Consider the following 26209-nt stretch of genomic DNA (forward strand, 5'->3'; position numbering starts at 1 on the left):
AGTAATCGACACTAGAAAACACATAATATCTTACAAATATATATATGGCAATTCAGCATAATATATTATATATCGATATTAACAAAATAATATCTCACAAAAATCTATATAATATCTTAAATTGTTGCAAAATTTACATTGTTGCGATTTGGGCGCTTAAGGTGGCTATTTGCATATTCAACACACGTTTGCCAGGTTCATAATTTTGGTTTATGGATCAATGTGAACTTTATACACAGTCTTACAAAATTTGTTACAAATGTCTACACAAAAAAATTGGAAATTGAAAGTTGAACCAAAAATTGTTATCTTTCTCTCTCAGCAGTAGAACGTAACCCTCTTCATGTTATCCTTGAGAACAGGTAGATGTTTAAAATGACTTCTTCTTACTCCTGGGGGCCTCGCGTCATTCATAGCTTTCTAAGTAATCTTGCAATCTGGGTTTTTGTATCTTTCTCAACTAGAAAATGCTCCAATTCTTCGCATAGTTCTTTGCGGAATCCAGGTATATCATCCTGGAAAAAAAAACGGAAATGAGAACAATATAAAAATGTAGTCATCAATAATATAAGTTAATAAAACATGTTTAAGTGTACAACATACAGTGAAGAGTTATGGTGCTCATCCATAGTATATTACTTCAATATACTTCATTACAAAGATGTCACAATCGACACCATTATTTTATAAAGGAGCATCATCTGCGACGTGAAGCTTCCACGGGCCAATGTCGACACCCAACATGTATTTGAAAAATCCAACCAGTGGTTTATGCAAAAACAAGTAAATTTGGGGCCATGGTACAAAATACGGTAATCTTAAAGATAGAAACTTACCAAATGCGCAATATCACGGTCTACACCAATGTTATAGTCCAAAGAGTTGTATAGCCATATGTTTTGTTCTTGTACATCCAACACGTATAAGACCCAATGCTTTTCTGATTGCCATAATGTAGAAATCAATATTTGTAAGTCTATTATAAAATATCTTAAAAAATGGATATGAAAATGCGTACTGATACCATAAAAATGATGTTAAGAATCAGCATATAAATCGATATTAAGAATCAAACCAATATCTTAAATCGATATTAGGAATCAGCATAGAATCAAAACATCTTAAATAGCTATGAAAATTCCTATTGATAGCTTAAAAATAGATATTAAGAATCACCCTAGAAATCGATATTAAGAATCAAAACAATATCTTAAATTGATATTAAGAATCAGCATAGAAATCGATATTAAGATTCAGAACAATATTTTAAATCGATTTAGAAATTCATATTGATATCTTAAAAATCGATATTGAGAATTAAAATAATATCTTAAATTGATATTAAGAATTAACATAGAAATCGATATTAAGAATGAGAACAATATCTCAAATCGATATTTAGAATCAACATAGAAATTGATATTAAGAATCAAAACAATATCTTAAATTGATATTAATAATCTAAACAATATCTTAAAAATCGATAAGGAATAATCAACATAGAAATTGATATTAAGAATCAAAACAATATCTTAAATCGATATGCAAATTCCTATTGATAGCTTAAGAATCGATATTAAGATGTTATATCATGTATTGTCATATCGCGACCTACACAATGACGTCTATGTCTACCACAACTGAATGGAAATTGCTATTAGCATGAGTACAAATCACGATACAATTGCACGAACAAATCGTTGTCTCATCTAGCCTTCAAATTTACACCTCGTTTAGGGTTTAGGGTTTAGGTATAATGTTTAGGATTTAGGTTTAAGGTTTAGTAAGATATGACACAATTTGTAAATTTCTTTATTTATCATTCTCAATCCTCATTATATAAATCATAAATCATTGCTGCTTTAAATGTATAAATCATAAATCACTAAATATATAAATCGTCGTTGCTTTAAATGTATAAATGATTTGTACGTATAAAGACTATGAACTATCGTGATTTGCCTTTAAGAGCTTTGTCTAAGCGAACGATATGTTCCATCGCGATTTACAAAATGATTGATTCATAAATCGCAGAAAGAAAACTAAACAAATCGTTATTTGCTTTTACGAGCAATGTCTATGTGAATGATATGTCCTACCGCGATTTACACATTGACTGACTCATAAAAGAAGGAAAGGAAAAACAATAAACAAATTGATACGATGTTTATACTTAGTAAACTATAAATCCTGACTTAGTGGCAAATCGATATCATTGTACGATAATTGATATATCAATTTGCTTGATACCGATTGTCCTTTCGCGAATTAATTTTATGAGATTTGTATATGTGAACAACATGTCCTACCACAATTTATACAATGATTGATTCATAAAAGGCGGAAAGGAAAATACAATAAACAAATTGACATGATGTTTAGGCATAATAAACTATAAATCGAGTTAACTTCAACGACACATTACAACCACATTCATTACAAAATATATGAGTGTTGCACATTCTTTGCTTCTCATGCAAATATCCTCAGTTGAACATTCTTTGCTTTCAGAGTGTTGCACATTCTTTATTTTCAGAGATCCTCCAATGTTATCACTCATGGCACAGAGTTCATATTCCAGCTAGCAAGAGCTCTAGAGAGATGTGTATTTGATCGGCACATAGAATCGCTTTGCAGCAAGAAATGAGCGCACTCTTGAGAATATGCTTCACAAACTTCAGCTCAAGCACTCACTGCTAGAAGGAACTGATTCTATGTGCATATTTGTCATGAAGTATATCAAAGGTAGGCAGAGATTTTTTCAACTACGAATTATGGTTTACGAACAATGGAGGGTCCGGCAGTAGGAATAGATCAACTAGATGAACATCAACATCACCCCCTGTCTATCATGAAGAATATTTGTGCTTGCTCCAGTATGGCGGCAATGATTAAAGATGATTATGGTCATTATATTCTGCGTAAGCTTTGGTATACTTCACGACAAATACGTCATAGTTGTATGTGTCATGAATATATCGATGTATACACAGAAGATAACAACCATAATCATCATCAAAGATTATACAAACCTTTCCTCACAGCGTAAAGCAACTACGTTATCAGCATCAAAACTCATCTATCAAGCACAGGTAGAAGAAACAAAGAAGAAAGAAAAATACAAGGGATAAGAAGAAGAAGAAGAAGGCAGAGGAGAAAAAAGAAGAAGAAGAAGCTGTATTGCCGCAGAAAAGAGGATAAATAGATTAGGGTTTTAGACATGGACAATGGGTCGGGTCGGGTAGGGTTTTACATAGATTAGGGTTTTACACAGATCTATATTAGGGTTTTACATAGAATAGGGTTTTACGCACGTGTACACAAATCAACATGACGTTTAGACTTAGTAAAGTACAAATCGATTTACAACTTTATAACTATTAAAAAACTGCAAATTGCTATCACTGTTATATAGAAAAAGTGTTCTATCACGATCTGTACAGCAACAAACATTAAGTTAAAGTTGCAAATCGTTATCACTATTTTATAGAAGATGTTTTCTATCAAGATCTGTACAGCAACAGACATTAAGTTAAAGTTGCAAATTGTTATCACTGTTTTATAGAAAAAGTGTTCTATCAAGATCTGTACAGCAACGGACCTAAATCGGAAATGATTTGTCCTATCGTGATTTGTGTTTACGAGCTTTGTCTATATGAACGATATCATGTAGCAATTTGATTTTATGAGTGTTTTCTACGTGAACGATATGTCGTATCACGATATACCTAATGACTGATTCATAAAAGGCAGAAAGGAAATAGCTGTAAACAAATCGACACAATGTTTAGACTTACTAAAGAATAAATCGATACAATGTTTAGGGTTTAAGATTTAGGGTTTAGGGGTTCAGAGTTATGGTCTAGGTTTTAGGGTTAAGGGTTTAAGGTTAAGGGTTTAGTAATTTATTAAGGGTTTAGGGTTTAGCATTTGGGTTTAGTAAGATATTAAGGGTTTAGGGTTTAGTTTTAGGGTTTGAGGTTTAGGATTTAGGGTTTAGGTTAAGGTATAGTAACAAATCGACACGACATTTAGACTTAGTAAAATACAAATCGATTTACAACTTTATAACTATCACGATTTGCTTTTAAGAGCGTTTTCTACGTGAACGATATGTTGTATAGCAATTTACTTGATACTGATTCATAAAAGGCAGAAAGGAAAAATAATAAACAAATCAACACAATGTTTAGACTTACTAAAGAACAAATTGACACGATGTTTAGGGTTTGGGGTTTAGGATCTAGGGTTTAGGGTTTAGAGTTTTGGGTTTAGGGTTTAGGGTTTATGTTGTAGGGATTGTGGTTTAGGGTTTAAGGTTCAGGGTTTCAAGTTTAGGGTTACTATTTAGGGTTTAGGGTTTAGGGTTTAGTAATATATTAAGGGTTTAATGTTTGTCGTTAGGGTTTAGTAAGATATTTAGGGTTTAGGGTTTAGGGTTAGATATTTGTAGTATGTAATTGAAACCTTTGAGTGAGGAATAACAATTGTAGCGACATGAGGTGGTCATTTGAGTGTTCAAATCGTTGTTCATTTAGGGTTAGTATAAATCGCTATGGCATCAAACGTATAAATTGTTCCTACTTTAAGCGTACAAATCGCTGCTTCAAACTTACAAATCGATGTAGAAATTGCACCCTTTATAAGTACATATTGTTGTAACATTTTGGCTTCAACAGCAAACCTCGTTGTACGATTTAACAAACTTACAAATCTTGGTAACTTTATATATCATAAATCGCTACTGCGTTAAATGTATAAATCGTTGTTGCTTTAAATGTATAAATCATAAATTGTGTCGATTTGGCTTTGTTACCAAAAATATTGTCATTTATTTATAAAAAAAACATTGTTACACATCTTGCTTGTTGTCAAAAATCGATATGCCTTGTGAGACCTGTATTCCGGTTGACGATTTATGAGATTTACGCAATAACGTCTATGTCGGCCACAACGATTTGCCTTTGTATAGAAAATATTGGAATAGTATAACGCAAATCGCGGTTGTAGTAATATACTATCGATTTTAGAGATATTATTTTGTTTGTTAATATCGATTTATAAGCTATTATGCTTACGTTTATCGTATCGATTTGTAATATGAATAAGCGATTATGCTGAATTGTCGTGTCGATTTGTAGTATATTATGCGATATGTATATCGATTTGTGTGTTCAAATCGTTGCTCATTTAGCGATTTCTATTAAAAGTGTTGCACATTATTTGAAGTATGAATCATTGTAAATAGATATTATATGTTTGTTGGTGTCAATTATTACGATATTTATCGTATGAATCGCGTCAAAACATGCTAATACTATAAATTGTTAGTTTTATTGGCATGGTAAATAATAACTCGAAGATCATTAATGGCATTGAATGTTGAACAAAGTTTATAAAGTTTGTATACTAAGTTAATAAACTCCAATTTATTACACTCCTCATGAGTGATACCTTATCATGCTTCCAACCACCTTATCATGCTTTGTCATGCTTCCAACCACCTTTTCTTTGGCAGAGTCAACCCATTCTTTGTAAAGATCTTCAATTATTTCTCTTCGATGAGTATGTACAACCATTACGAATGAGATCGTTTGCTTACAAAGGATATGTGGGATTTAACCCCTGATACAGAGTTGTCAGAACTTCTGCAGAAAAACATGGAGCTACCAGTTGCAGAGTATACTTTTGAATCTGCTCTTGTTGATTTAATATCTGATAGATCCTCAGTTGCACGACAAAGGGTGGTCCGACAATAGACGACGGTAAAAGGTGGTCCGGCAGCAGATGATAGTAAAAGGTGCTTCGGCAACAGACGACGGCAAAGGGTGCTCTCGCGGCAGCAGACGATAGCAAAAGGTGCTCCTCCGAGGTGTAAGGGTGATCCGAAACAGAGAGAACAACATATTTTGAAGTTAAGACTCTTCAAGCATAGGCGAAAACAATAGGGCGAAAACAAAAGGTTATCCTCCATTTTCTGACTGGAGGATATTTTGGTATATTACTCAAAACGTTGTTTCATGGCGCTAATGGCAGGAAAGGATACTTATGTCTTTGCAAACGCACTGGATTTCAATGCTAAGTGATGCAGACACACACGGGAAACGAGCCCCACGTGCTTACATACATTACGCTTGTTCAAACCCCAGAACAGGGGGGAGGACATATAACCTGCTTAGCTTGTAAGTAAGATACGTCTGTGAGTTTATCCTTACTTTATTCTCTGCCCAACCGATCTTACACGATCTTGCAAGTTGCAAGCCATATACCTTTTTATTCGTTAGCTCAATAAACGACAATATATGATTTTCTCCCAAAATAAACAATAACCCTATATATGTTGTACGTAGCTTACTAGAAACTGTGTTGTATTAGGCATTTATAGTTCCATGTCATCGTGTCGGATACAACAGCATACACTACCCAAAATATGCGGCTGCATGAAGACAAGTAATTATGTAACCTAATCAAACTGACCATTTTTTTTTATTTTGATTTTTTTAATTTGTTTATTTTAGAGCCCCAAGCTCTGTAGAAATCAAAGTATGAAAATTTTGATAAATAGAAAAACAAAAATACAAGAAAACCAAAAATATATGATGGCAGCACCATAGTGACAAATATCACGAGAAATTGCCTGAAAGTTTAAAACAGCAATTTCTCACGAGATTTTCAAAATATCGTAAGAATTTATGAAAAAAAAAACATAAATACTGCAATTTAAACGCGATATTTTTGTTTTAAACGGCTATTTATCATGAAAAAACATGTATTTTTATTTTTAAATAATTTTTATCAATACTTTCTTATAAAAAAAGGAATTTTTATCTTTTTATTGCCGAGATTTTGCCAAAAAAGCGAGTTTTTTGAAAAATTTTCAATTTCACGTGAGTTTTTTGAAACACGAGATTTTTCCGATAAAAACGTTTGTCACTATGAGCAGCACCAAAGGTCGCTTCGCTGTCCGTCCTTTTTTCTCTTAACGCAACAGAAAAGATTCATGTATTAAGTTTCCCTAGTGTAAACTATGGGTGCATAACCGAATAGTGGAGTTGAATTGGAAAGAATGCAAATGAGGAAAGACTCGAGGACAATTGTTACGATCACACCCATCCTACCTTGAGTTCACGGATTTGCTCATAAATTGGATCTGCCTTCCAATGGGTTATGGGTCTATGTTCTACAATTTAGCTTGTATTGGCTTGGATCTTTCATAGTTTGGATAGATTATTTTATGATGGATTTATTCTTTATATTTTGCATTTATTCTAGATTAGATCCATAGTGACAAAAGTTTTTATCGGCAATTTCTCGTTTTCAAAAACTTGCGAGAAATTGAAAACATTCCATAAATCTCTCTTTTTTCGGCAAAATCTCGGCAATAAAAAATTAATTAAAAAATATATAAATTAATTTTTATAAGAAAATATTAATAAAAATTATTTATAAATATATATAGGATTTTTTCACGATAAATGGCCCTTTAAAACGTAAATATCACGTTTAAATCGCGGTATTTATGTTTTTTCATAAATCTCGCGATATTTTGAAAATCTCGCGATAAATTGTTGTTTTAAACTTTCAGGCAATTTCTCACGATATTATCGCGATATTTGTCACACTGATTAGATCCAAGTAGTAATTAGTAGATCCACACTCTTGTATTAGTCTCACCATAGCTATAAGTACGTGAAGGCTCTTGTAATAATCATCTTTTGTCTAATGAAAGCAATTTCTTAGAGGGTTCTTGGTTAGAGTGCTCTTGGGAGGATTCCCTTCCTTCCAATTAGGGAAATTGGACTCTTAGACTCTTGCAACCCTTGAGTTTAGGAGAATAAACTTCTTCATTCATCCGTTCCATAACATCTAGAACCATCTCCATCATTCATATCCTCCATCTCATTAGCCGATCCACATATTTTCCCCAATTCCTTATAAATTCCAACCAATTTCATCATCATCTACTTCTAATTGCTTCAGATTCCAATCAGCAAATCTTTTTCCAACCTAGAGATAAGGATGCCGAGAGAAAATTAAATGAGTTCGAGGTCCATGAGATCCAAGTGGATCTACTCTTGTATTTCGAGTACATTTTAATTTTAGGTGATAGTTTGTATTTTGATAATTTGATCTATATTGGATTTGTATCTAATTAGGAAGTTTATCAAGATTAGAAACTTATCTTAATTAAGATTTATCAAATTTAGGTAGTTTGTATATGTTAGAATTAGAATTTTCTATGAATAGATAAAAGATGTAGGGCAATTCAAAGAGTTTGGAATTGAGAATAATTTTAGTTTATTTTTAGTTATTCTAATTATTTTCTCTTTTTTTGCTTTTCTAGCTAATTTTAAATATTATTAGATAACTATGCTAGGGTAACAATTTGAGGGATTTCAAGAGTGACTATTAATTCCCTTGCATGAGAACTGAACTTGGGTCATCATATTCAATTCAGAACCAAGTCAGAACAATTCATTCTCTCTAAAAAAAAACAGTAAAGCACCATAAAGTATTGTTATTTTTTCATGTTTGATTGATTTAAGCGAGTCTAGTGTCACCAAAATCAAACCCAACTAAACCTGAATATTTTATTACAAAATCTGAATTTTACCTAGCCTTGGACCCAAATCTAGTGCCATCTTTACCAAAAATCAATACGATTAAACCAATATCCGACCTATTTTCACCTCCAACAAGGGTAGAAAAAGATAAAAGATCCTTGTTGATTAATTACTTAATCTCTAATAATACATGTGAATTTTTTTATTTTCTCTCTCTGATCTCACCTCTTAAGCAGGGGTAGCAGAGTCAGGATCAGGTGCAATCACATTGCACAAATTTTATGTGCTGTTCCACCTGATCACCATCTATCTAATGATAGCTGTACTGACAGAAGATGGAGGGTGATCAGGTGCAGCGGCACATTGAAATTGCGCAATGTGATTGCATCAAATCCCAACGCGGGGTAGCAAGTAAAAAAAACTTGATTCTTCATTGCTTTTTTTAGTGGCTTTCATGTCATGTGATCTTTATGTGTCAATATCAATTTGTTTTGGGTAATGTAACTATTTTTTCCAAAAAAAAGTAGTGTTACATGGTAATCTTATAAATTTTAACAAAGAGTCAATAACCAAAGGGCCCGTCTCCGCTACAAATATGGGAACCACATATTTATCTTAAATAATTACCATATAACTCTCTCTCTCTCTCAATAAAAAAAATGAAGCAAATCTTATATTTATCTTAAATACCAGACATGTAATCAGCTCGCTCTCTCTCCATATGTGCATTGTTTCTTTATTTTATTAAACGCTTTATCCAAAAGTCACCTTTTTCTTAATTCTCTGACTGCCCCATGATAGTCTACACATGGTTGAGCAATCAAGTTTTTCCTTTATTTTTACACTTTTTTTTTTCAAGCGTGGGTCCACTCTGTGTGCATTTGTCCAAAATAAACTGAAGACGACAGAAAATAACAAGCTGTTCTTCATAGGCCAATTTTTCTTCTTCTCTCTAAAACAAAGAAAAAAAACTCACCAAAGAATACACCTAGTTTCGTGGTAAGAGACAGGCTCCTTGTGTTTGGAACCATGTCAACCAGGAAGTTCTACCAAAAAAGATGGAGCCCCCGTGGTCACAGACACCAATTCTTTGTCAATTAAGGCTGGTAAACAAGCTCAACAAGTCAACCTTGAAGTATTCAAGCTTGGCTCATAATAAGTCCAAGTTAAACAAGCAATTAAGCCTGTTTTTTGCAACACAAATAGTTAAATCATATGTTCTACTTGTTCATACACTATATGATCTAAAATGTATCTAAAATATACTTTTTACTCCTTAACGAGCTCATACAAGTCGAGCCGAGCCCAGTGCCTATTGTTCATGTTACACTTGCCGAGCTTATTTTCCGAATTTGAATCAGCTCTCTAAGAGCCAAAATGAGCCAAGCCAGAAAGCCCTTACTTTCAACGGGACACTCCTCCAAGTTTAACGACCGGGATGGCAATAGACCAGGGCAAAGGCGGGGAACAAGGTCTCCACCCTCTCCCCCATCTCAAAATTCTGCCCTTCATCCCAGCCTTCATCTCTACACAGGTTTTTATTTTAACCTCTATCATCGCCTCCATTCCCGTTTCATGTCCTCCATACCCGGTCTAAATGAGGCAAGGCGGGGCAGGGCCCCATTTCTCCCCAGTCCACTGGCATCTTAAAGGTATTTTAGTTATTTTACTAATAAAGATCGAGGGTGGAGCTGGGTTGGGTGGAGAAAAACGTAAGTCTATCCCCACACAGTTTTTTATTTTAACCTTCATCCCCATCATAGTGACAAACATTTTTATCGTCAAAATCTCATTTTTCAAAAACTTGCAAGAAATTAAAAAATTTTCATAAATCTTGCATTTTTTTTGGCAAAATCTCAGCAATAAAAAAATTAATTAAAATTATAAAACTTATTTTTTATAAGAAAATATTAATATAAATTATGTAAAATTAAAAATACACAGATTTATCATGATAAATAGCCATTTGAAACGTAAATATCACGTTTTAAATCACAGTATTTATGTTTTTTTCATAAATCTCACGATATTTTTGAAAATCTCACAAAAAAATTGTCATTTTAAGCTTTCAGGCAATTTCTCAAGATATTATCACGAGATTTTTCATAAATCTTGCGATATTTGTCACTACGATCCCCGTTTCATGTCCTCCATCCCCTTACATACGAGGCGAGGCGGGCCGGTTTTCCCCCGATCCACTGTCATCCGACTCATCCCTACCTTTGAGGCAAATTTAGTCTATAAAAAATGAAGACCGTACATGTCATTTCAAACAAACTCAAGGAAATCTTGGTAATCCCGTTAAAAACAAAACCTAAACCAGACCTCATTTTAAAAGGAGCCCCCGTCGGTCCAACAAGCACCTCCCCTTCCTGCTTCCCCGCGTGCATAGAATGGTGTTTCTTTCTCGTTTTCATAATGTGCCTTCTCGTTTTCGTTTTATTTTTCTTGGATTTTCTGTTTTTGCTGCTGGGGAGATAGACCCATGTGATGATACCGGATTTTTTTCTCACGACGGACATCTGAAACACTCTCAAAGTTATAAGGATGATGGTTCTTTTTTACCTTCTCCTGTTGTCATTATTTTTATGCGTTAAAAAGAAAACTTTCTTTGAGCACGATGATGAGAAATGTTGCACTCTGATATGATTGTTATTGAGAGTCAACAACCTCCTTCTCATTCTGAATATGCTCACTTTTTTTGTTTCATATGTTTATGTGCTTCCTTCTTCTTTTTTTTGGTTCAAAAGGCACTGAGGATTTCATTTCAGAATAAGAGAGATTCAATAGTCCATGACCTCTTCTGTTTTTAGTCCTTTTCATTCTGAGTGCCAACCCAAAATCATGATTTATTGAATTTTTAGGTATTTTTATCGTTTTTTTTTCATGGGTTTGTATTGTTATTGGCATGGTTTGTTCACCAACTGTTCTATGTAAAAATGTACTATAGCCGTCCCAATTTTATGGCATATATTTACAATATTTCTAGCAAAATTATAAAAATCACTAAAACAGTTCAGGCTACGACTAATGAGTCAGTGAAAGAGTCTCTGTGCATCAACTTTTTGTTTTTTATTTTAACAAATAACAAATTCAGGCTATAATTTGCAAAAGGCACAAAATAATAAAATTCAGGCTATAATTTGCATGGGGACTAAATTATTCTACAAGGAATAAAAACGATTTACATTCCTGTTTTTTTTTTGAGAGAGAGAGAGAGCGTTTCTATTATAATTCATGGAATGGTGGATCATTGTAGTACACAGACTAGACAGACATGTGGGTGAGAGTTTCTATATACATAATTGGTAGTGGATTTGCTTTTCTATGGTTTAATTAAAGAAAATAAGTTGTTGTGGAGAGGATCAGACAGGTGGTCTAGCAGGTTCTGGACGGGTCCTTTAGCTGTAAGAGCTGCTTGAAGATAGAATCCCAGCCAAGCAACCATGGCCAGGCGTCCATTCTTGATCTCTTTGACCTTCAGTTCCTCGAAATTTGTGGGATCTTTTGAAAGGCCCAATGGATCAAAAAGAAGCCCACCAGGATAATTGATATCCCCTGGTAGATAAATGCCTAGAGGTTCTAGAGCTTCTATGCCACAGTACCTTGCATACTCAGGCCCAACCTGGGACATCTACTAACCATTAAGAATCCACAGAAGTAGAAATGTTGGTTCAATCTTTAGGGTCCATGGGGCCAGCAGCAACACAAATATGAGCCCCCTTTGGTGGGGTTTGATTTGCTTTCCGCACACTTTCTGAATAGGGATGGCAGTGGACCAGAGGAAAACGGGCCCCCGCCCTACCTTGCCCCATTTGGACCAAAGATGGAGGACATGAAACAGAAATGGATGCGGGTATGAAGGTTAAAATCAAAACCTGGGATGGAGGCGGGAAGCTCTGCCCCAGCCCTGCCCCATCCCCGATCCCCCTTAGTAAAATAACTAAAATGCCTTTAGGGATGGCAGTGGACCAGGGAGAAACAGGGCCCCGTCCCGCCTCACTCCATTTGGACCGGGGATGGAGGTTAAAATCAAAACCCATGCGGGCATGAAGGCAGGGATGGGGGTAGAATTTTGAGATGGGGCGGGAATGGAGGCCTTGTCCCCCCGCCTCCACCCCGGTCCACTGCCATCCCTATTTCCTGAGGCATCCATGCTGTGGAAAGTCTGTCAGTGGCAGGCAAACACGCCCTTAGTAAATTTGGTTAAGGATAGAGGAATCACTATCAGCTTGACATATGGCTATGACGACTCCTTGACTTCCAGCTATGTGCAGGCTCGGTATCCCCAGGTAGTCTAGAGTGTGCCCCTCACCCCATTTGGATCGGGAATGAAGGCAGGGATGGAGGTTAAAATAAAAAACTGTGCGAGCATCAAGGCAGGGATGGAGGCTAAAATCAAAACTCGTGTGGGCATGAAGGCGGGGATAGAGGGCAGAATTTTGAAATGGTGCGAGGGTGGAGACCTTGTCCCCCGCCTCCACCCCGGTCCACTGCCATCCCTATTTCCGAGGCATCCATGCTGCGGAGAGTCTGACAGTGGCCGGCAAACACGCCCTTAGTAAATTTGGTTAAGGATAGAGGAATCACCATCAGAAGAGCTTGACATATGGCTATGACGATGACTCCTTGACCTCCAGCTATGTGCAGGCCAGGTATCCCCAGGTAGTCTAGAGTGTCTCCCTGCAAAAAAAAAACACCCACGATTCAGTTGAGGCTGTGACCATTTTTTTACATGAACATAAATTAGTTTAGGGTAAGCTTTAGAACACCAACTGTTTGATGGAATGGATGTTAAGGCAAAGCACGGACCTATGACTCCCTAACATGAGAAGGTCATGAGAGGGGTCAAATTAATGAGAGAAAACAATTAAAAAAAAAACTTAAAAGATAAAGATTCTCTTTCTCTCTCTCTCTCCAATTCATCAAGTGCCAAGTAACTCCAGCACATTAGGGTCAACATCCTTCAGTGACCAACCTTTGCAGGAGACGAGATTTAGCAGGTCGACAGTTTCAAGTCAAGTCATGAGCTGGTGGTTACCAAAATGACTAAGAAATAGCTAACCGATCAGAATAAAGCACCCAGTGTGATGAAAACATCAATTCAATAGGAATGTTCATCCTATGCTGACCCAGCAAGTACCCTCCATGATCTTCAGCAAGGTAGGCATTCCATCAGGGCACCACAGCGGCACAACCTTGTCATTGATCTTGTATCGATTGCATGTGCGAACCAGACAATTTGAGATGGTTACTCGTGCCATAAACTGGATTCCTGTTAAATGTTAAAGCATCCTACAAAGGAGAAAGCAGGCTAAAAGGATTAAATGATGCATCCTAAAACATCATTGTGGTCAATGCAGATGTACACAAAGACATTAAATTACTAGGTTCTTGTCTGGCAGTAATTCACACCTAGATAGGCATTGCCGCTGTCTCCTTTCATCTTTAACCACTGTTCAGCATCGTGTAGTTACGTTTCACATCTCCAATTCATGCTAATTGTGATTAAGAAGAGGTGCCATTTAACTTATTACTATGCAGAACCAGCTTATTACCTGCAGATTCTGAAAGTTTTGGTTTCAAATAATTTAACCTTGGTTTATCAGTTTCCACTATCAATCCTTTGTAGAAGTGATGTTCCTATCATGGCAAGGGAATGAGATTCAAATTTCGTTGCAGGTATTTAAGAACTGTCTACATTCAAATGGACCCACGGGGCACCATTTATAGGCAGTATAGTATTTGTAGTTCAGTAGCTAGCAGTCAAGGTGAGGGAGCACTTTAACAGAAAAGAAAGTTGAGTTGGAGGAAATGCCATGTACTTCTTTAGGACTTTGAGAAACTTCTATTTACAAGGAAAAAATAAAACGAGAGAAAATGATCAATGAATAAAAAATATCACAAGCATCCTGTAAAAAATTTATGCATGAGAAGACTGCCTGGTACTAGGGCTGGTAAACGAGCCGAGCTTGGGTTGTTCGAGCTCTGCTCGTCAGCTCATCACAAGCCGAGCTGAGCCCGTTCTCATTACGAGAAGAGCCCATGCTCATTATGAGCAGAGCCCAAGCTCATTACAAGCCGAGCTTGGCAAACCGATCAAGAGCTGGCTTGTTTTCTTAAAAAATTATTTTAAAGTGTTTTTGAAGCTTGATAATATATAAAATATATATAATATCTATAAAATACATATAACAAACATATAATAAATGTATAAAACACATATAATGTATATTATATATAATATGTATAAAATATATAATATATAAGTATATAATATGTAAAATGAGCCTATATGAGCTGAGATGAGCCGAGCTCGTCATTTTCATGCTTGGCTCGTTTGCCTAAATGAGCTGACTCATAGCTCAGCTCGCCGAGCTCGATTTCCGAGCCAAGCCAAGCTTCTCCAGAGTCAAGGCAAGCTGCTTGTCTCGTTTCCCAGCCCTACCTAGTACATAATAAACAAATAGTTGGCAACAAAAATTATATGGGTACAAACAAAGTTAAATATATGCAAATATGTTCAATGCAGTTGCTTCTAGGGGTGTCAACAGGTCAGGTTTGGTTCGGACCCAGGTGGAACCAGACCTGGCCCCGATTTTCAGGTATGGTATCGGGTCCGGACTGGGGTCTAATCAGACCCACCATAAGAGAAATCATACCCGGACCCGATAAGAACTACATGAACCAGGCCCGGGTCTGGTATAAAATTTCACAAACTATACCCGGATCCATGTATTAATTGGACCTTCGGGTCTGGACACGGGTCTTAATTGGGTCTTCTTATTTATCACCATACCCGGACCCTATAGGGTTTGGTATGGGTCGGGTCTTGGTCCGGGTAAACCTGACCCGTTGACAGCCCTAGTTGCTTCACTATTACTAAAAAGGAACAAAATGCTGCTTAAAATGCAATACACATGCATGAGTTAACTTGGTCCTACAGTCTTAAACTTTGCTCTCTTGATTAGGGCTTCAAGCTCTCCATCATCAAACTATATAGCATGAGAAGTTGTTCATCCCTTCAAAACATCAAAGAATGTGTGTTCTTTTTTGTGTATATTTCACTATTTCTTCTTTTTCTTAGATAGCTAACTGCATAGTATGCAGTCTGATCATTGCTATTGAATCAAAATATTCTTACAAAAAAAAATCACCTGCAGCAAGGGAAGGGATAGCTCAGATAAATAAAAATATTGGACCAAGAGTTGAACTATCTTAACTAAAGAATCTCAGGTTCAAACCCCAGCAGGGGTTATACCCACAGTGGAGACTCACAGGTGATTTGCTAATATGCAATAGACTCTAATATCTCCTGCAAACCAATGCATCAAAAGATACAGAGCAGCTAAATGGCATATAAATGCAACTAATCTTATACGATTTTCTTTCTTGCATAGCAAGCAAAACATAGTGCTCATAATCAAATCAATAGAAGCTTAAGTGCACTATTGAGAAAGGCCAAGACCTGAAGCGATGCTTCAAAAATAAATATGGTTGTACATACTATTTGCAGCAAAAACCAAATTACATATAGGCCAGATTAATACAAGAAAAGAATATAAGGATCTTGCTAACACTTCACACTTCTTTAAGATGGTTATCTCCATGGACTAAAATGTTTTTATTAATTTTTTAAGGAGGCTGCTGATATCAACTACTGTACCTTAGGATGAGAGCAATGATGTGTGATGCAGGGCAGGACCCGATTGGGTCCATCGTGCCACCCGATCCACCACAAAGGGCAGATGAAGGACCCCGCGCGTATGACTCACTTGCAGGGACGGAACCACGACACAGGGAGGTCCCCCTGCGCACCTACGCCAGGTGTGGTGGAGTTCGCACGCCCCAGAACCAGCTGCAGATAGAGGCTGACCCGGATCGTGGGTCGGATCCAAATCTGGACCCGTGACCCGGGTCCAGTAAACAGCCTTTAAAAGGCCCTGCCTAGGGTTGCGTGGGGCAGAGATTACTGAAAAGCTCCAGCCGTCTTTTCTTTCCTGCAGTTTTCCTATTCTTTTACTTGCTTACTGTTTTCCTTTACATTCTTCCCTGTTTATTGCATTTTCCCATTGCTTATTGAAACATTTCTGAGTTTAATAAAGAAGTTCAACCACACCGATTCACGGTGGGCCATTATTTTCTCTCCTCCTCCAACGTGGACTGCATCAAAGTGGTATCAAAGTTGCACCCGTCTTCATCAGCGAGATGGCTCTTGAAGCAGGGAGCGATCCGGTGCGAGGCGAGGAACGTGAGGAGGCCGGCAGCGAAGGCCCATTATTGTGTGTCATGGATGTATTGACGAAAATCCAAGAAAACATGATGCGAATGAGTAGGGATATCGCCGGCCTGTCAAAGAGGATGGACGGGTTTGAGGATCGCGTGACAACGCTCGAGAAACCCCTTGAGCCGTGCGCAACATTGTGCGCAGGCCTCGTCGAGGGCGCAGCTGTAGGTCCACTTCCCAGCGTTACCGCATCCCTGCAACCGACGCAACACCAGCAGGGTCGAAGCACCGCGTTCCTGTCGGCGACAGCCTTCGCCCCTGATCTGAATAATGCGCAGCAACACCAGGGAGCCCCGATGAGAAGCAACCCCCTGGTAACAGCCCCACCATCTAAATCGTGCCTCCCTGCGTTGGGATCGCAGGTAGGACCGAACCTGCAGGGACCCAGCAGTGTGCAGGGGGCACCTGCCAGTCCCGGCGAGTGGTCGCGCGTACCTGGGGCTACGCTGCAGGTCGACCCAAACCTGCAGGGTCCCAGCCTTGCGCTGGGCCCACTTTCAGGTCCGGCCTCGTGGCAGGGCACCACGCGCGATGCGCAACAACTGGACCTGGGTCGACAGGGTCCCAGCGTCACGCTGGGCCCAGTTGTGGACCCAGGTTCGTCTGTCCGAATCAGGGGAGAGCCATCTCTCCCTCCCGATCCCGCGTGGGGAGGCTCCGAAATGGTACCTCTACGAACGGGAGCGGGACAGACCCATTTGGGGGGACCTGACATTAGAGGGTCCAATTCGGTTTTTGTTCCAGCAGGGCACAGGCCCGTTTCGGTGGGACCAACCCTTGGGCCCCAGGGAGCGGGTTTGGGTCTAGACATCCCTTATCCGACCTACCTAGTTGGTGCAGGTGTGAGGGCAACCCCGAACCAGCACCAACCCAGTAATTTTGACCTTCAAAGTAGACCCCATGCCGACCCTAGCCCATATCGGACCCGGACGGAACTCCAGTTTGGATTTGAACCGGGTCAAAACCAGACCCATAATCTCTTGGATCGGGGTTCGAGTTCAGACCAAGCCTATTATCCCCACAACTCGAACCTCGATCCAACCCATCCATATCTGGGTCCGACGAGTAGTGTAGGAATGGGCCCGATCCATATCCCATCGGGCGAATCAACCCATCCATATACCCACCAGATCCCATACCCATACCCATGCCCATACCCAAACCCAAACCCACTTGTCTACCCAACCCTGACCCAGAATCCGACACAACATCCGATCCAACACCATACTCCCAACCCACAACCATATTACACCAACTCTACCCGCCAGGAACCCGAACCCCACCTGAACCCTCCACCCCCCCTTGGACTTCCCGTCATTCCAGTACCACAATACCGGCCGCAGATGGTGCCCGTCCACGGGCAAACCAGACCGAGGCAATGTCAGCAAGAACCGACGCGCCCTGACCGCCGACCCCCCGTCAGGAGAGTTCGACAGCACCAGCATCCAGGCGAGCAACACCGCACTACGAACAACGAAGTAGTATGGGACGACGACATTTTCTGGAATGAGCATCCTGCAGGACTGGTAGAACCGCGACAACAGAGAGCACCCGACCACTCCTCCACTTATGGCGTGAAACTGGATTTTCCGGAGTTTGCAGGGCGATTCGACGCGGAGCAGTTTTTCGACTGGTCTTATGCAGTACAGTTCTTCTTCGACTATCATACTGTCACCGAGCACCATCGTGTCTCGCTCGCATCTACGCGCTTAAGAGGTCTAGCACAAACATGGTGGGTGGAGCTACAACGATCGAGGGAACGACAGGGATTACAGCGTGTACAGTCATGGGATGAAATGCAAAGATTGATGCAGTCAAAATTCGTGCCTTCTGATCACGCCGAGCGAGCCTACAAGGAATACCTGGCCCTGCGTCAAGGCTCCCGAACTGTAGCAGAGTACACCGCGGAGTTCCATCGTCTTTCCCTGCGTGTGCAGATCGAGGAAACAGCTCGTCAGCAGGTCACGAGATACATTTCGGGTCTCCGCCCTGCTATATCTGATGATTTTAGTTGTGTCACAGTAGAGACATTAGATCAAGCCAGCAGTTACGCCATGAACATCGAGGACAAGCTGAAGCGGAGGCAAGAATATCGGACGACCCGTAGTGAGCCCACCAGTCGACCCAAGCCGAGTTTCCCAACCAGGGGAGCAAGCTCCCCTAGTGATTCAAAGCCTAGAACAGACCTTAGCAAACCTGACCAGTCAGGCCCAGCTTTCCACACCCGGTCCAGAGCCAAACCTAGTGAGTCGACCCTTCGTTGTTTTAGGTGTCAAGAGTTAGGACATGTCGCGTCCAAGTGTCCCACCCTGAGCAGAAACACCCATCTTGTTGAAGGAATTGTAGAGTCCGCAAGTGAGAGTGGTAGTGATGACACGTCAATAGTTGAAGTTGAGGATGAGAGGGGAGTTATAGAGTTCGACGGAAACGTCGAAAGTTTGTTGTCCATCCGTCATGTGTTGACCACACCCCGCAAATCGGCCCCATCAAAATGGCTAAGGAATAACATTTTTAGGGCTCGGTGCAACTGTGAGGGGCATGCTTGTGATGTCATCATTGACACCGGAGCATGTGAGAACATGGTGTCTGAGAGTGTGGTGTCTACCTTGAAACTCAACACTGAAAAGTTGTTCCAACCCTATAAGATGGCCTGGTTCAAGAAAGAAAACGTTCCCATCACTCAGCGATGCCTAGTCCGGTTTTCCATGGGGGAACACTACCACGATGAGGTGTGGTGTGATGTAGCCCCTATGCACGCGTGTCACATTCTTTTGGGTCGTCCCTGGCAGTTTGATCGCCAGACAACTCACGATGGCCGCAAGAACACATACTCGTTTGTCTTTAATGGCCATAAGATAGTCCTACCTATCAAGGAGACTGGTTTTCCCACTGTGGACAAACCTGAGCGAGTCCCCCGACTCGCAGGCCTCTCGTACCGGCTTTTCCTGAACCATTGTCAGGAAGATGGTTATTGTTATGCCCTAGTGGCAAAGCCAGTGATGAGTTCGTCAGTGTCCATTCCCGCGGACGTTGCCCCTCTTCTAGAGGAGTTCCGCGACATTATGCCGGATGAACTACCTGATGGATTACCTTCGGCAAGGGTAGTTCAGCATGCCATTGACTTTGTTCCAGGGTCGAGTCTACCCAATCTTCCCACATATGGCATGAACCCCACTAAGCATACGAAGTTATTAAGACTGGTTCAGGACTTGCTGCAAAAGGGTTTCATTCGCGACAGTGTTAGCCCTTGTGCCGTTCCCGCCTTACTTACTCCTAAGAAAGATGGGTCCATGCGCATGTGTGTCGATAGTCGTGCGATCAATCGCATCACCGTCAAATACCATTTTTCCATTCCTCGTTTGGATGATATGTTTGATATGTTATCTGGTGCCTCTATTTTTTCTAAAATCGATTTAAAAAGCGGGTATCACCAGATTCGTATACGCGAAGGGGACGAGTGGAAAACGGCATTCAAGACGCGTGATGGATTGTACGAGTGGCTAGTCATGCCGTTTGGGTTATCTATTGCCCCAAGTACCTTTATGAACATGATGACCCAGGTCTTGCGTCCATGTATTGGGAAGTTTGTTGTTGTCTACTTTGACGACATTTTGATCTATAGTTCCTCATTGTCCGAGCATTTGAGTCACCTACGTCAAGTCTTAGATATTTTGAGAAAGGAAAAAATTGTATGCCAATGCCAAGAAGTGTGAGTTTATGACGTCCAGTGTCGTGTTCTTAGGGTTTATTGTGTCATCTGATGGCGTCAAGGCCGACCCCGCAAAAGTCCGCGCGATTGTCGATTGGCCTACCCCAAAGACTATAGGAGAGATCCGTAGTTTCCACGGGTTAGCCACTTTTTACCGACGTTTCGTGAGAAATTTTAGTACCCTTATGGCCCCCATCACGGAGTGCCTGAAAGGTACTAGTTTTCATTGGACGCCCGCGGCTAGCAAAGCCTTTACGATCATCAAAGACAAAATGACCAGTGCTCCTGTCTTAACTCTCCCAGATTTTAGTGCAGTCTTTGAAGTTGAATGTGATGCCTCTAAAGTAGGGATTGGCGCCGTCTTGAGTCAGAATCGTAGGCCCGTTGCCTTCTTTAGTGAGAAGTTGACTCAGGCCAGGTGTCAATACTCCACTTACAATGTTGAGTTCTATGCTGTTGTACAAGCCCTTCGTTATTGGAGACATTATCTCATTTATAAGGAATTTGTCTTGTACACGGACCATGAGGCTTTGAAGTATCTGAACAGTCAAAAGAAGTTAAGTGCTCGTCATGCCAAGTGGGTCAGCTTCTTGCAAGAGTACACCTTTTCGCTTCGGCATCAATCTGGTACCCTAAACAAGGTGGCTGACGCTCTAAGTAGGAAGAACAGCCTTCTGATGACTATGTCAGTGCAGGTCATTGGTTTTGAACAATGCAAAGAGTTATACCCTACGGACCCTGATTTTCACAAAGTCTGGGAAGGGTGCATCTCTTCCGATCGCACCCTCGACCCCCGTTTTTGTATTCATAATGGTTACCTCTTCCGTGGTAACCAATTATGTGTGCCCAACTTCTCCCTTAGACTTCAGTTGATTTCTGAATTACATGAAGGAGGGTTAGCAGGGCATTTCGGGCATGATAAGACGTTTGTTCTCTTAGATGAACGATACTTTTGGCCCAAAATGCGCAAAGATGTTGTCAAGTTCATCCAAGGCTGTCATGTGTGTCAAGTGTCCAAGGGGCATCGTCAGAATAGTGGTCTGTATACCCCGTTACCCATTCCTGAACGGCCATGGGAGCATGTATCCATGAATTTTATCGTGGGCCTTCCCCGCACACCGCGTCGTTTTGATTCAATTTTAGTAGTTGTTGACCGGTTCTCCAAAATGGCTATCTTTGTCCCGTGCAAGCGCACCACCGATGCCTCTTTAGTCGCCTCATATTATTTCAAGGATGTTGCCCGTTTCCACGGTCTACCTCACACAATCACTTCCGATCGCGACACGCGTTTTATGAGCCACTTTTGGAAATCGTTATGGGCCCTGTTGAAAACTAAGCTTCAGTTCAGTAGTGCGTACCACCCCCAGACTGATGGCCAAACCGAAGTTGTGAACCGCACCTTAGGAAATTTGTTACGGAGCCTAGTGGGCGAAAATGTCAAAACTTGGGATCTCGTATTGCCCCAAGCCGAGTTCGCCTATAACAACTCCATTAACCGTTCTACTGGTAAATCTCCGTTCCAGGTAGTCTATGGTCGGTCTCCCACCCATGTCGTTGACCTAGCCCCTGTGTCAGATCTCTCAGCTCCAGCTCTGGATGCCTTTGATGCCGTTGAATATATGCGTGACATTCACATACAAGTCCGGGCCAAACTTGTTGAAAGCTACGAAACCTACAAAGCTTTTGTAGATCAGGGTCGTCGTGATGTCCATTTTGAGGTCGGTCAACTTGTCTGGGTGTATTTGCGTCCAGAGCGTTTTCCTGTAGGCACCTATAGCAAATTAAGTCCTAAGAAGTATGGCCCTTTTAGGATCCTTCAGCGATTGGGTATGAATGCTTACCTCCTTGAGCTGCCTGATGATTGGCATATTTCCCCTATTTTCAACGTGGCTGATCTATATGCTTACTGTGGCAACAACAAGTCGACAGAGCCGACTTCTTCCCAACCAAGGGAGAATGATGCAGGGCAGGACCCGATTGGGTCCATCGTGCCACCTGATCCACCACAAAGGGCAGATGAAGGACCCCGCGCGTATGACTCACTTGCAGGGACGGAACCACGACGCAGGGAGGTCCCCCTGCGCACCTACGCCAGGCGTGGTGGAGTTCGCACGCCCCAGAACCAGCTGCAGATAGAGGCTGACCCGGATCGTGGGTCGGATCCAAATCTGGACTCGCGACCCGGGTCCAGTAAACAGCCTTTAAAAGGCCCTGCCTAGGGTTGCGTGGGGCAGAGATTACTGAAAAGCTCTAGCCGTCTTTTCTTTCCTGCAGTTTTCCTATTCTTTTACTTGCTTACTGTTTTCCTTTACATTCTTCCCTGTTTATTGCATTTTCCCATTGCTTATTGAAACATTTCTGAGTTTAATAAAGAAGTTCAGCCACACCGATTCACGGTGGGCCATTATTTTCTCTCCTCCTCCAACGTGGACTGCATCAATGTGTCACGTAACAAAAAGCAGTAGATTAAAGTTCAACCAGTCCTACACTGATACTTGATGTCAAATGGATCTTAACCATTAGAATAGAATGATTTGTCATACATACATATGAGGTAGAACAAAACATGTATGACACCATTTATACAAGCCTTTAGACAATCAGCCTCTGAATTATAAAGAGAAACTTATAAATTGTAACTTTGTCCCATATCAACTAAGCTACAGATAGAAAAACTATCAGCAACTTCACGATGAATAACATCTATCAAACCTATAAATTACACAAAAACATCATCAAGCTCATGATGAACAGAAAATATCTACTGCTATCAAAGTCATTCACCAAGACGCATCATTCGTATCTAGGTCTGCAAGTGTACCCATATTCATGTACATTATAACATCTAGAAGGAATATAATCTTATGTAACTTTAGTGCCACTGTTCACATTTCTTTAATCATTCACTCAGAAAAGGACATCTAAGCAACTCAAACCCATATTTCTAAACTCTGGATCCAAATCTGAAAAAAGGTTAGAGACATGGAGATTTCATTGGCTCCATGTATAAACCAGTCCATAACTTGTGTGATTCAGATCCTGATCTATGTTCAGATTTGCTTTGTTTCAATCACAATACACCCCCAAAGAACCAGCTAAAGAATGTGAGCATATCGATATGGATCCAAAAGCCTAACCATGATCCACATCCATATCGATTTATGTTAAGTCTTTTGCTGTTAAAGTATAGGCCTCACTAGCTATGAATCAAGTTCAGAACAATGTAGTTTGATCCAGATCGTGTCCAGGTAGAATAAACCCATCAACAGAGCTGGTTTTTGTTTATGAACTTGATGATTTCTCACTAGTTACAGCATGGATTTCAATTTCTTCTGTAAGGTTTCTTGTTAAAAAATCTCATTTTTTCTAGTCTTGTCTTGGAAAAGTTAAACAGTGAAAAAATCAAGATGTGACACATATCAACCACCTATGTCACCTGGGTACGGGTACAGGTACGGAGGGTACGACATGGCAATTCAAAAAAATGTGGGTAAGGGGACACGGCTATATATATATATATATATATATATATATATATATATATATATATATATATATATATATATATATATATATATATATATATATATATATATATATATATATATATATATATATATATATATATATAGCACATAAATACAAAAAAAAATCAAAATAAACTGAATATAATCTAAATATATATTATATACTGAAAATATAAAGATATAAACTGAAAATATAATTATAAATTAAATACAAACTTGTATATACGAAGGGTAAAATGGCATGCCCAGGTGTCAACGCGTGTCGACATAGGTACGGAGGGCAAAATGGAGTGTCCGTGTGACATAGTCAACCACTTAATGCCATCACATTAACAAAAATTTAATCACATTGTGATCATTCAGGTTTCTGGCATAGACATAAAATGAAATCCTTGGCAATCATTGAGAACCACTGATTCCGCCAAAATATATGTATTTAAAAAGCAAATTTATACAACAGTGTGCAATGATTCCAAAAATAAGAGGAACAAATTGGGTACATTGTTAACTGTCCTTTAGAAGAAATGAGAAGACAAATAATAACGAAAATAATGTGATCAATCAAAGGGAAACTACAAGAGACTTCTTATAGAATGATACGATGGTTCTCACACCAAAAGCAAACAACGATGATCTTTCCACATCCGGATGTCACTATGGAACTCTGTGTGTGTGTGTGTACCGAATGTACCCTGTAGTAAGTTCCACATGATCCATTAGAAGCACAAGGGGGCACCACATTTAAAGTTTAATTTGGCTTCAATTATTCAAAAGATGCAAATAGATTCACATGGTTTGCTTTAGAGTGAATATTTACATCATTAAGTGGATTTCTTATTAAACTTACACTATTTAGGTGGTTCAGAGTTATTTAGAAAATTTAGAATATTTGCAAGTCTTGGGAGACTTGCCTTGAGTTTTGCATAGCCTACTTTCCACCAAACAGGCTCAACAAAGTGGACGACATCAAAATGGTCTAGCAGCTCCGGAATCAGAACACCAAGTGATGCAAGCATAGCCCAACGTGCATGGAGTACTTCAAAGCTGCAAACAAAGGAAATAGTGACAACTATGGTGATCTACCCTCCAGAATAAAAGGATACGTTATAGATGGTATATATTTTCAAATCACTTCTGAATAAATTAAATCTGATAAACTAGATAGAAAGCATCAAAATAGTAAGGGAAACCAACTTAGGTTTAAAGGTTTTCTTTTTTTATTCCCAAGCTACAGACTAAAAGCCATCAACTTCCAACCATCAGGATGAATAACTTGGTCACAAACTGCCCACATGCATAATATTCTGGCTCAGTTGGGCTGGAGATGGCCTAAGAAATAATCTATGTTTAAGCAAACTTTAGCCCAATTACCCAATGCATATACCTCAATTTATTTGTTTAAAGTCTTGTCATTTCACACTATACACATGCATCTCACAGAATATGATTGTATTTCGAAAGGCACTAAATGTCACAGGCTTGGACTAGAACAACTCACAAGTCCCTATGACTAGGGGCGGAGCCAGGAATCTAAACTAGAGTGGGCACAAATACACAATAAAAAATAAAAAATAATTATTAATAAACTATACTACCAATATGTTTCCAAAAATATCAAATAGTTATTCTAAAGCATACCTTTTACAATTGACCGAGTCGGGTTTTTTTTATTTTGAAAGTCATTCATAATTGATTCATTGTTGATGGTATCAAATGTCATTCTCGATGTAGGTAACCAAAGCATCATTCATCTCTCATTCAACTACGATTCTTGATAATATTTGTAGCTGAAAATGCTCTCTCAACACTTGCTAATGCAAATGGTATAATCAGAGGAAATACAAAGTGCTTTTCTGTAAACCCTCGAGAAAAAAAAAATTGTTGTTGGACCCGGGTCGAATCCAGATTTAGACCCGACCTGGATCCAAAAGGAGAGGCAGTCGAGCACCGCCTCACTACCCACCGCCTGCGTATTTTATAAATAAAACACGCAGGGAAAGGGACAGTCGACGAGCCCCTCCCCCACGCGTCGACCATCGTCGCTCCCCCTCTCTCGTTGGACCTCACCGCCGGAGCCGACCACCTTCGGCATTCATGACCGTCGTCGAAGACACCCTCTGCC

At 39.7% G+C, this 26209-nt stretch overlaps 1 protein-coding gene across 2 annotated transcripts in view; it reads right to left on the minus strand.

Moving 5' to 3' along the window:
• Positions 1-11689: 11689 nt before the first annotated feature.
• The window catches only part of LOC149828068 (Chlorophyll A-B binding family protein), a 34686-nt gene continuing 20166 nt past the window's right edge, over positions 11690-26209 (minus strand). The window contains exons 4-6 of one of the 2 annotated variants that reach the window (XM_090019869.1): positions 24999-25131; positions 13155-13247; positions 11690-12189 (exon numbers count right to left, since the gene is read on the minus strand). In XM_090019869.1, coding sequence (XP_089875995.1) covers positions 11890-12189; positions 13155-13247; positions 24999-25131 — 526 coding nt within the window. In that variant the 3' untranslated portion in view covers positions 11690-11889. Of the gene's footprint in view, positions 12199-13154; positions 13248-24998; positions 25132-26209 lie in introns of both variants that reach the window. The other variant, XM_090019868.1, reaches the window with a different exon arrangement.

The sequence above is a fragment of the Nuphar pumila genome, chromosome 10 (assembly GCF_984573655.1).
Source record: "Nuphar pumila chromosome 10, dmNupPumi1.hap1.1, whole genome shotgun sequence".
NCBI lineage: Eukaryota > Viridiplantae > Streptophyta > Magnoliopsida > Nymphaeales > Nymphaeaceae > Nuphar > Nuphar pumila.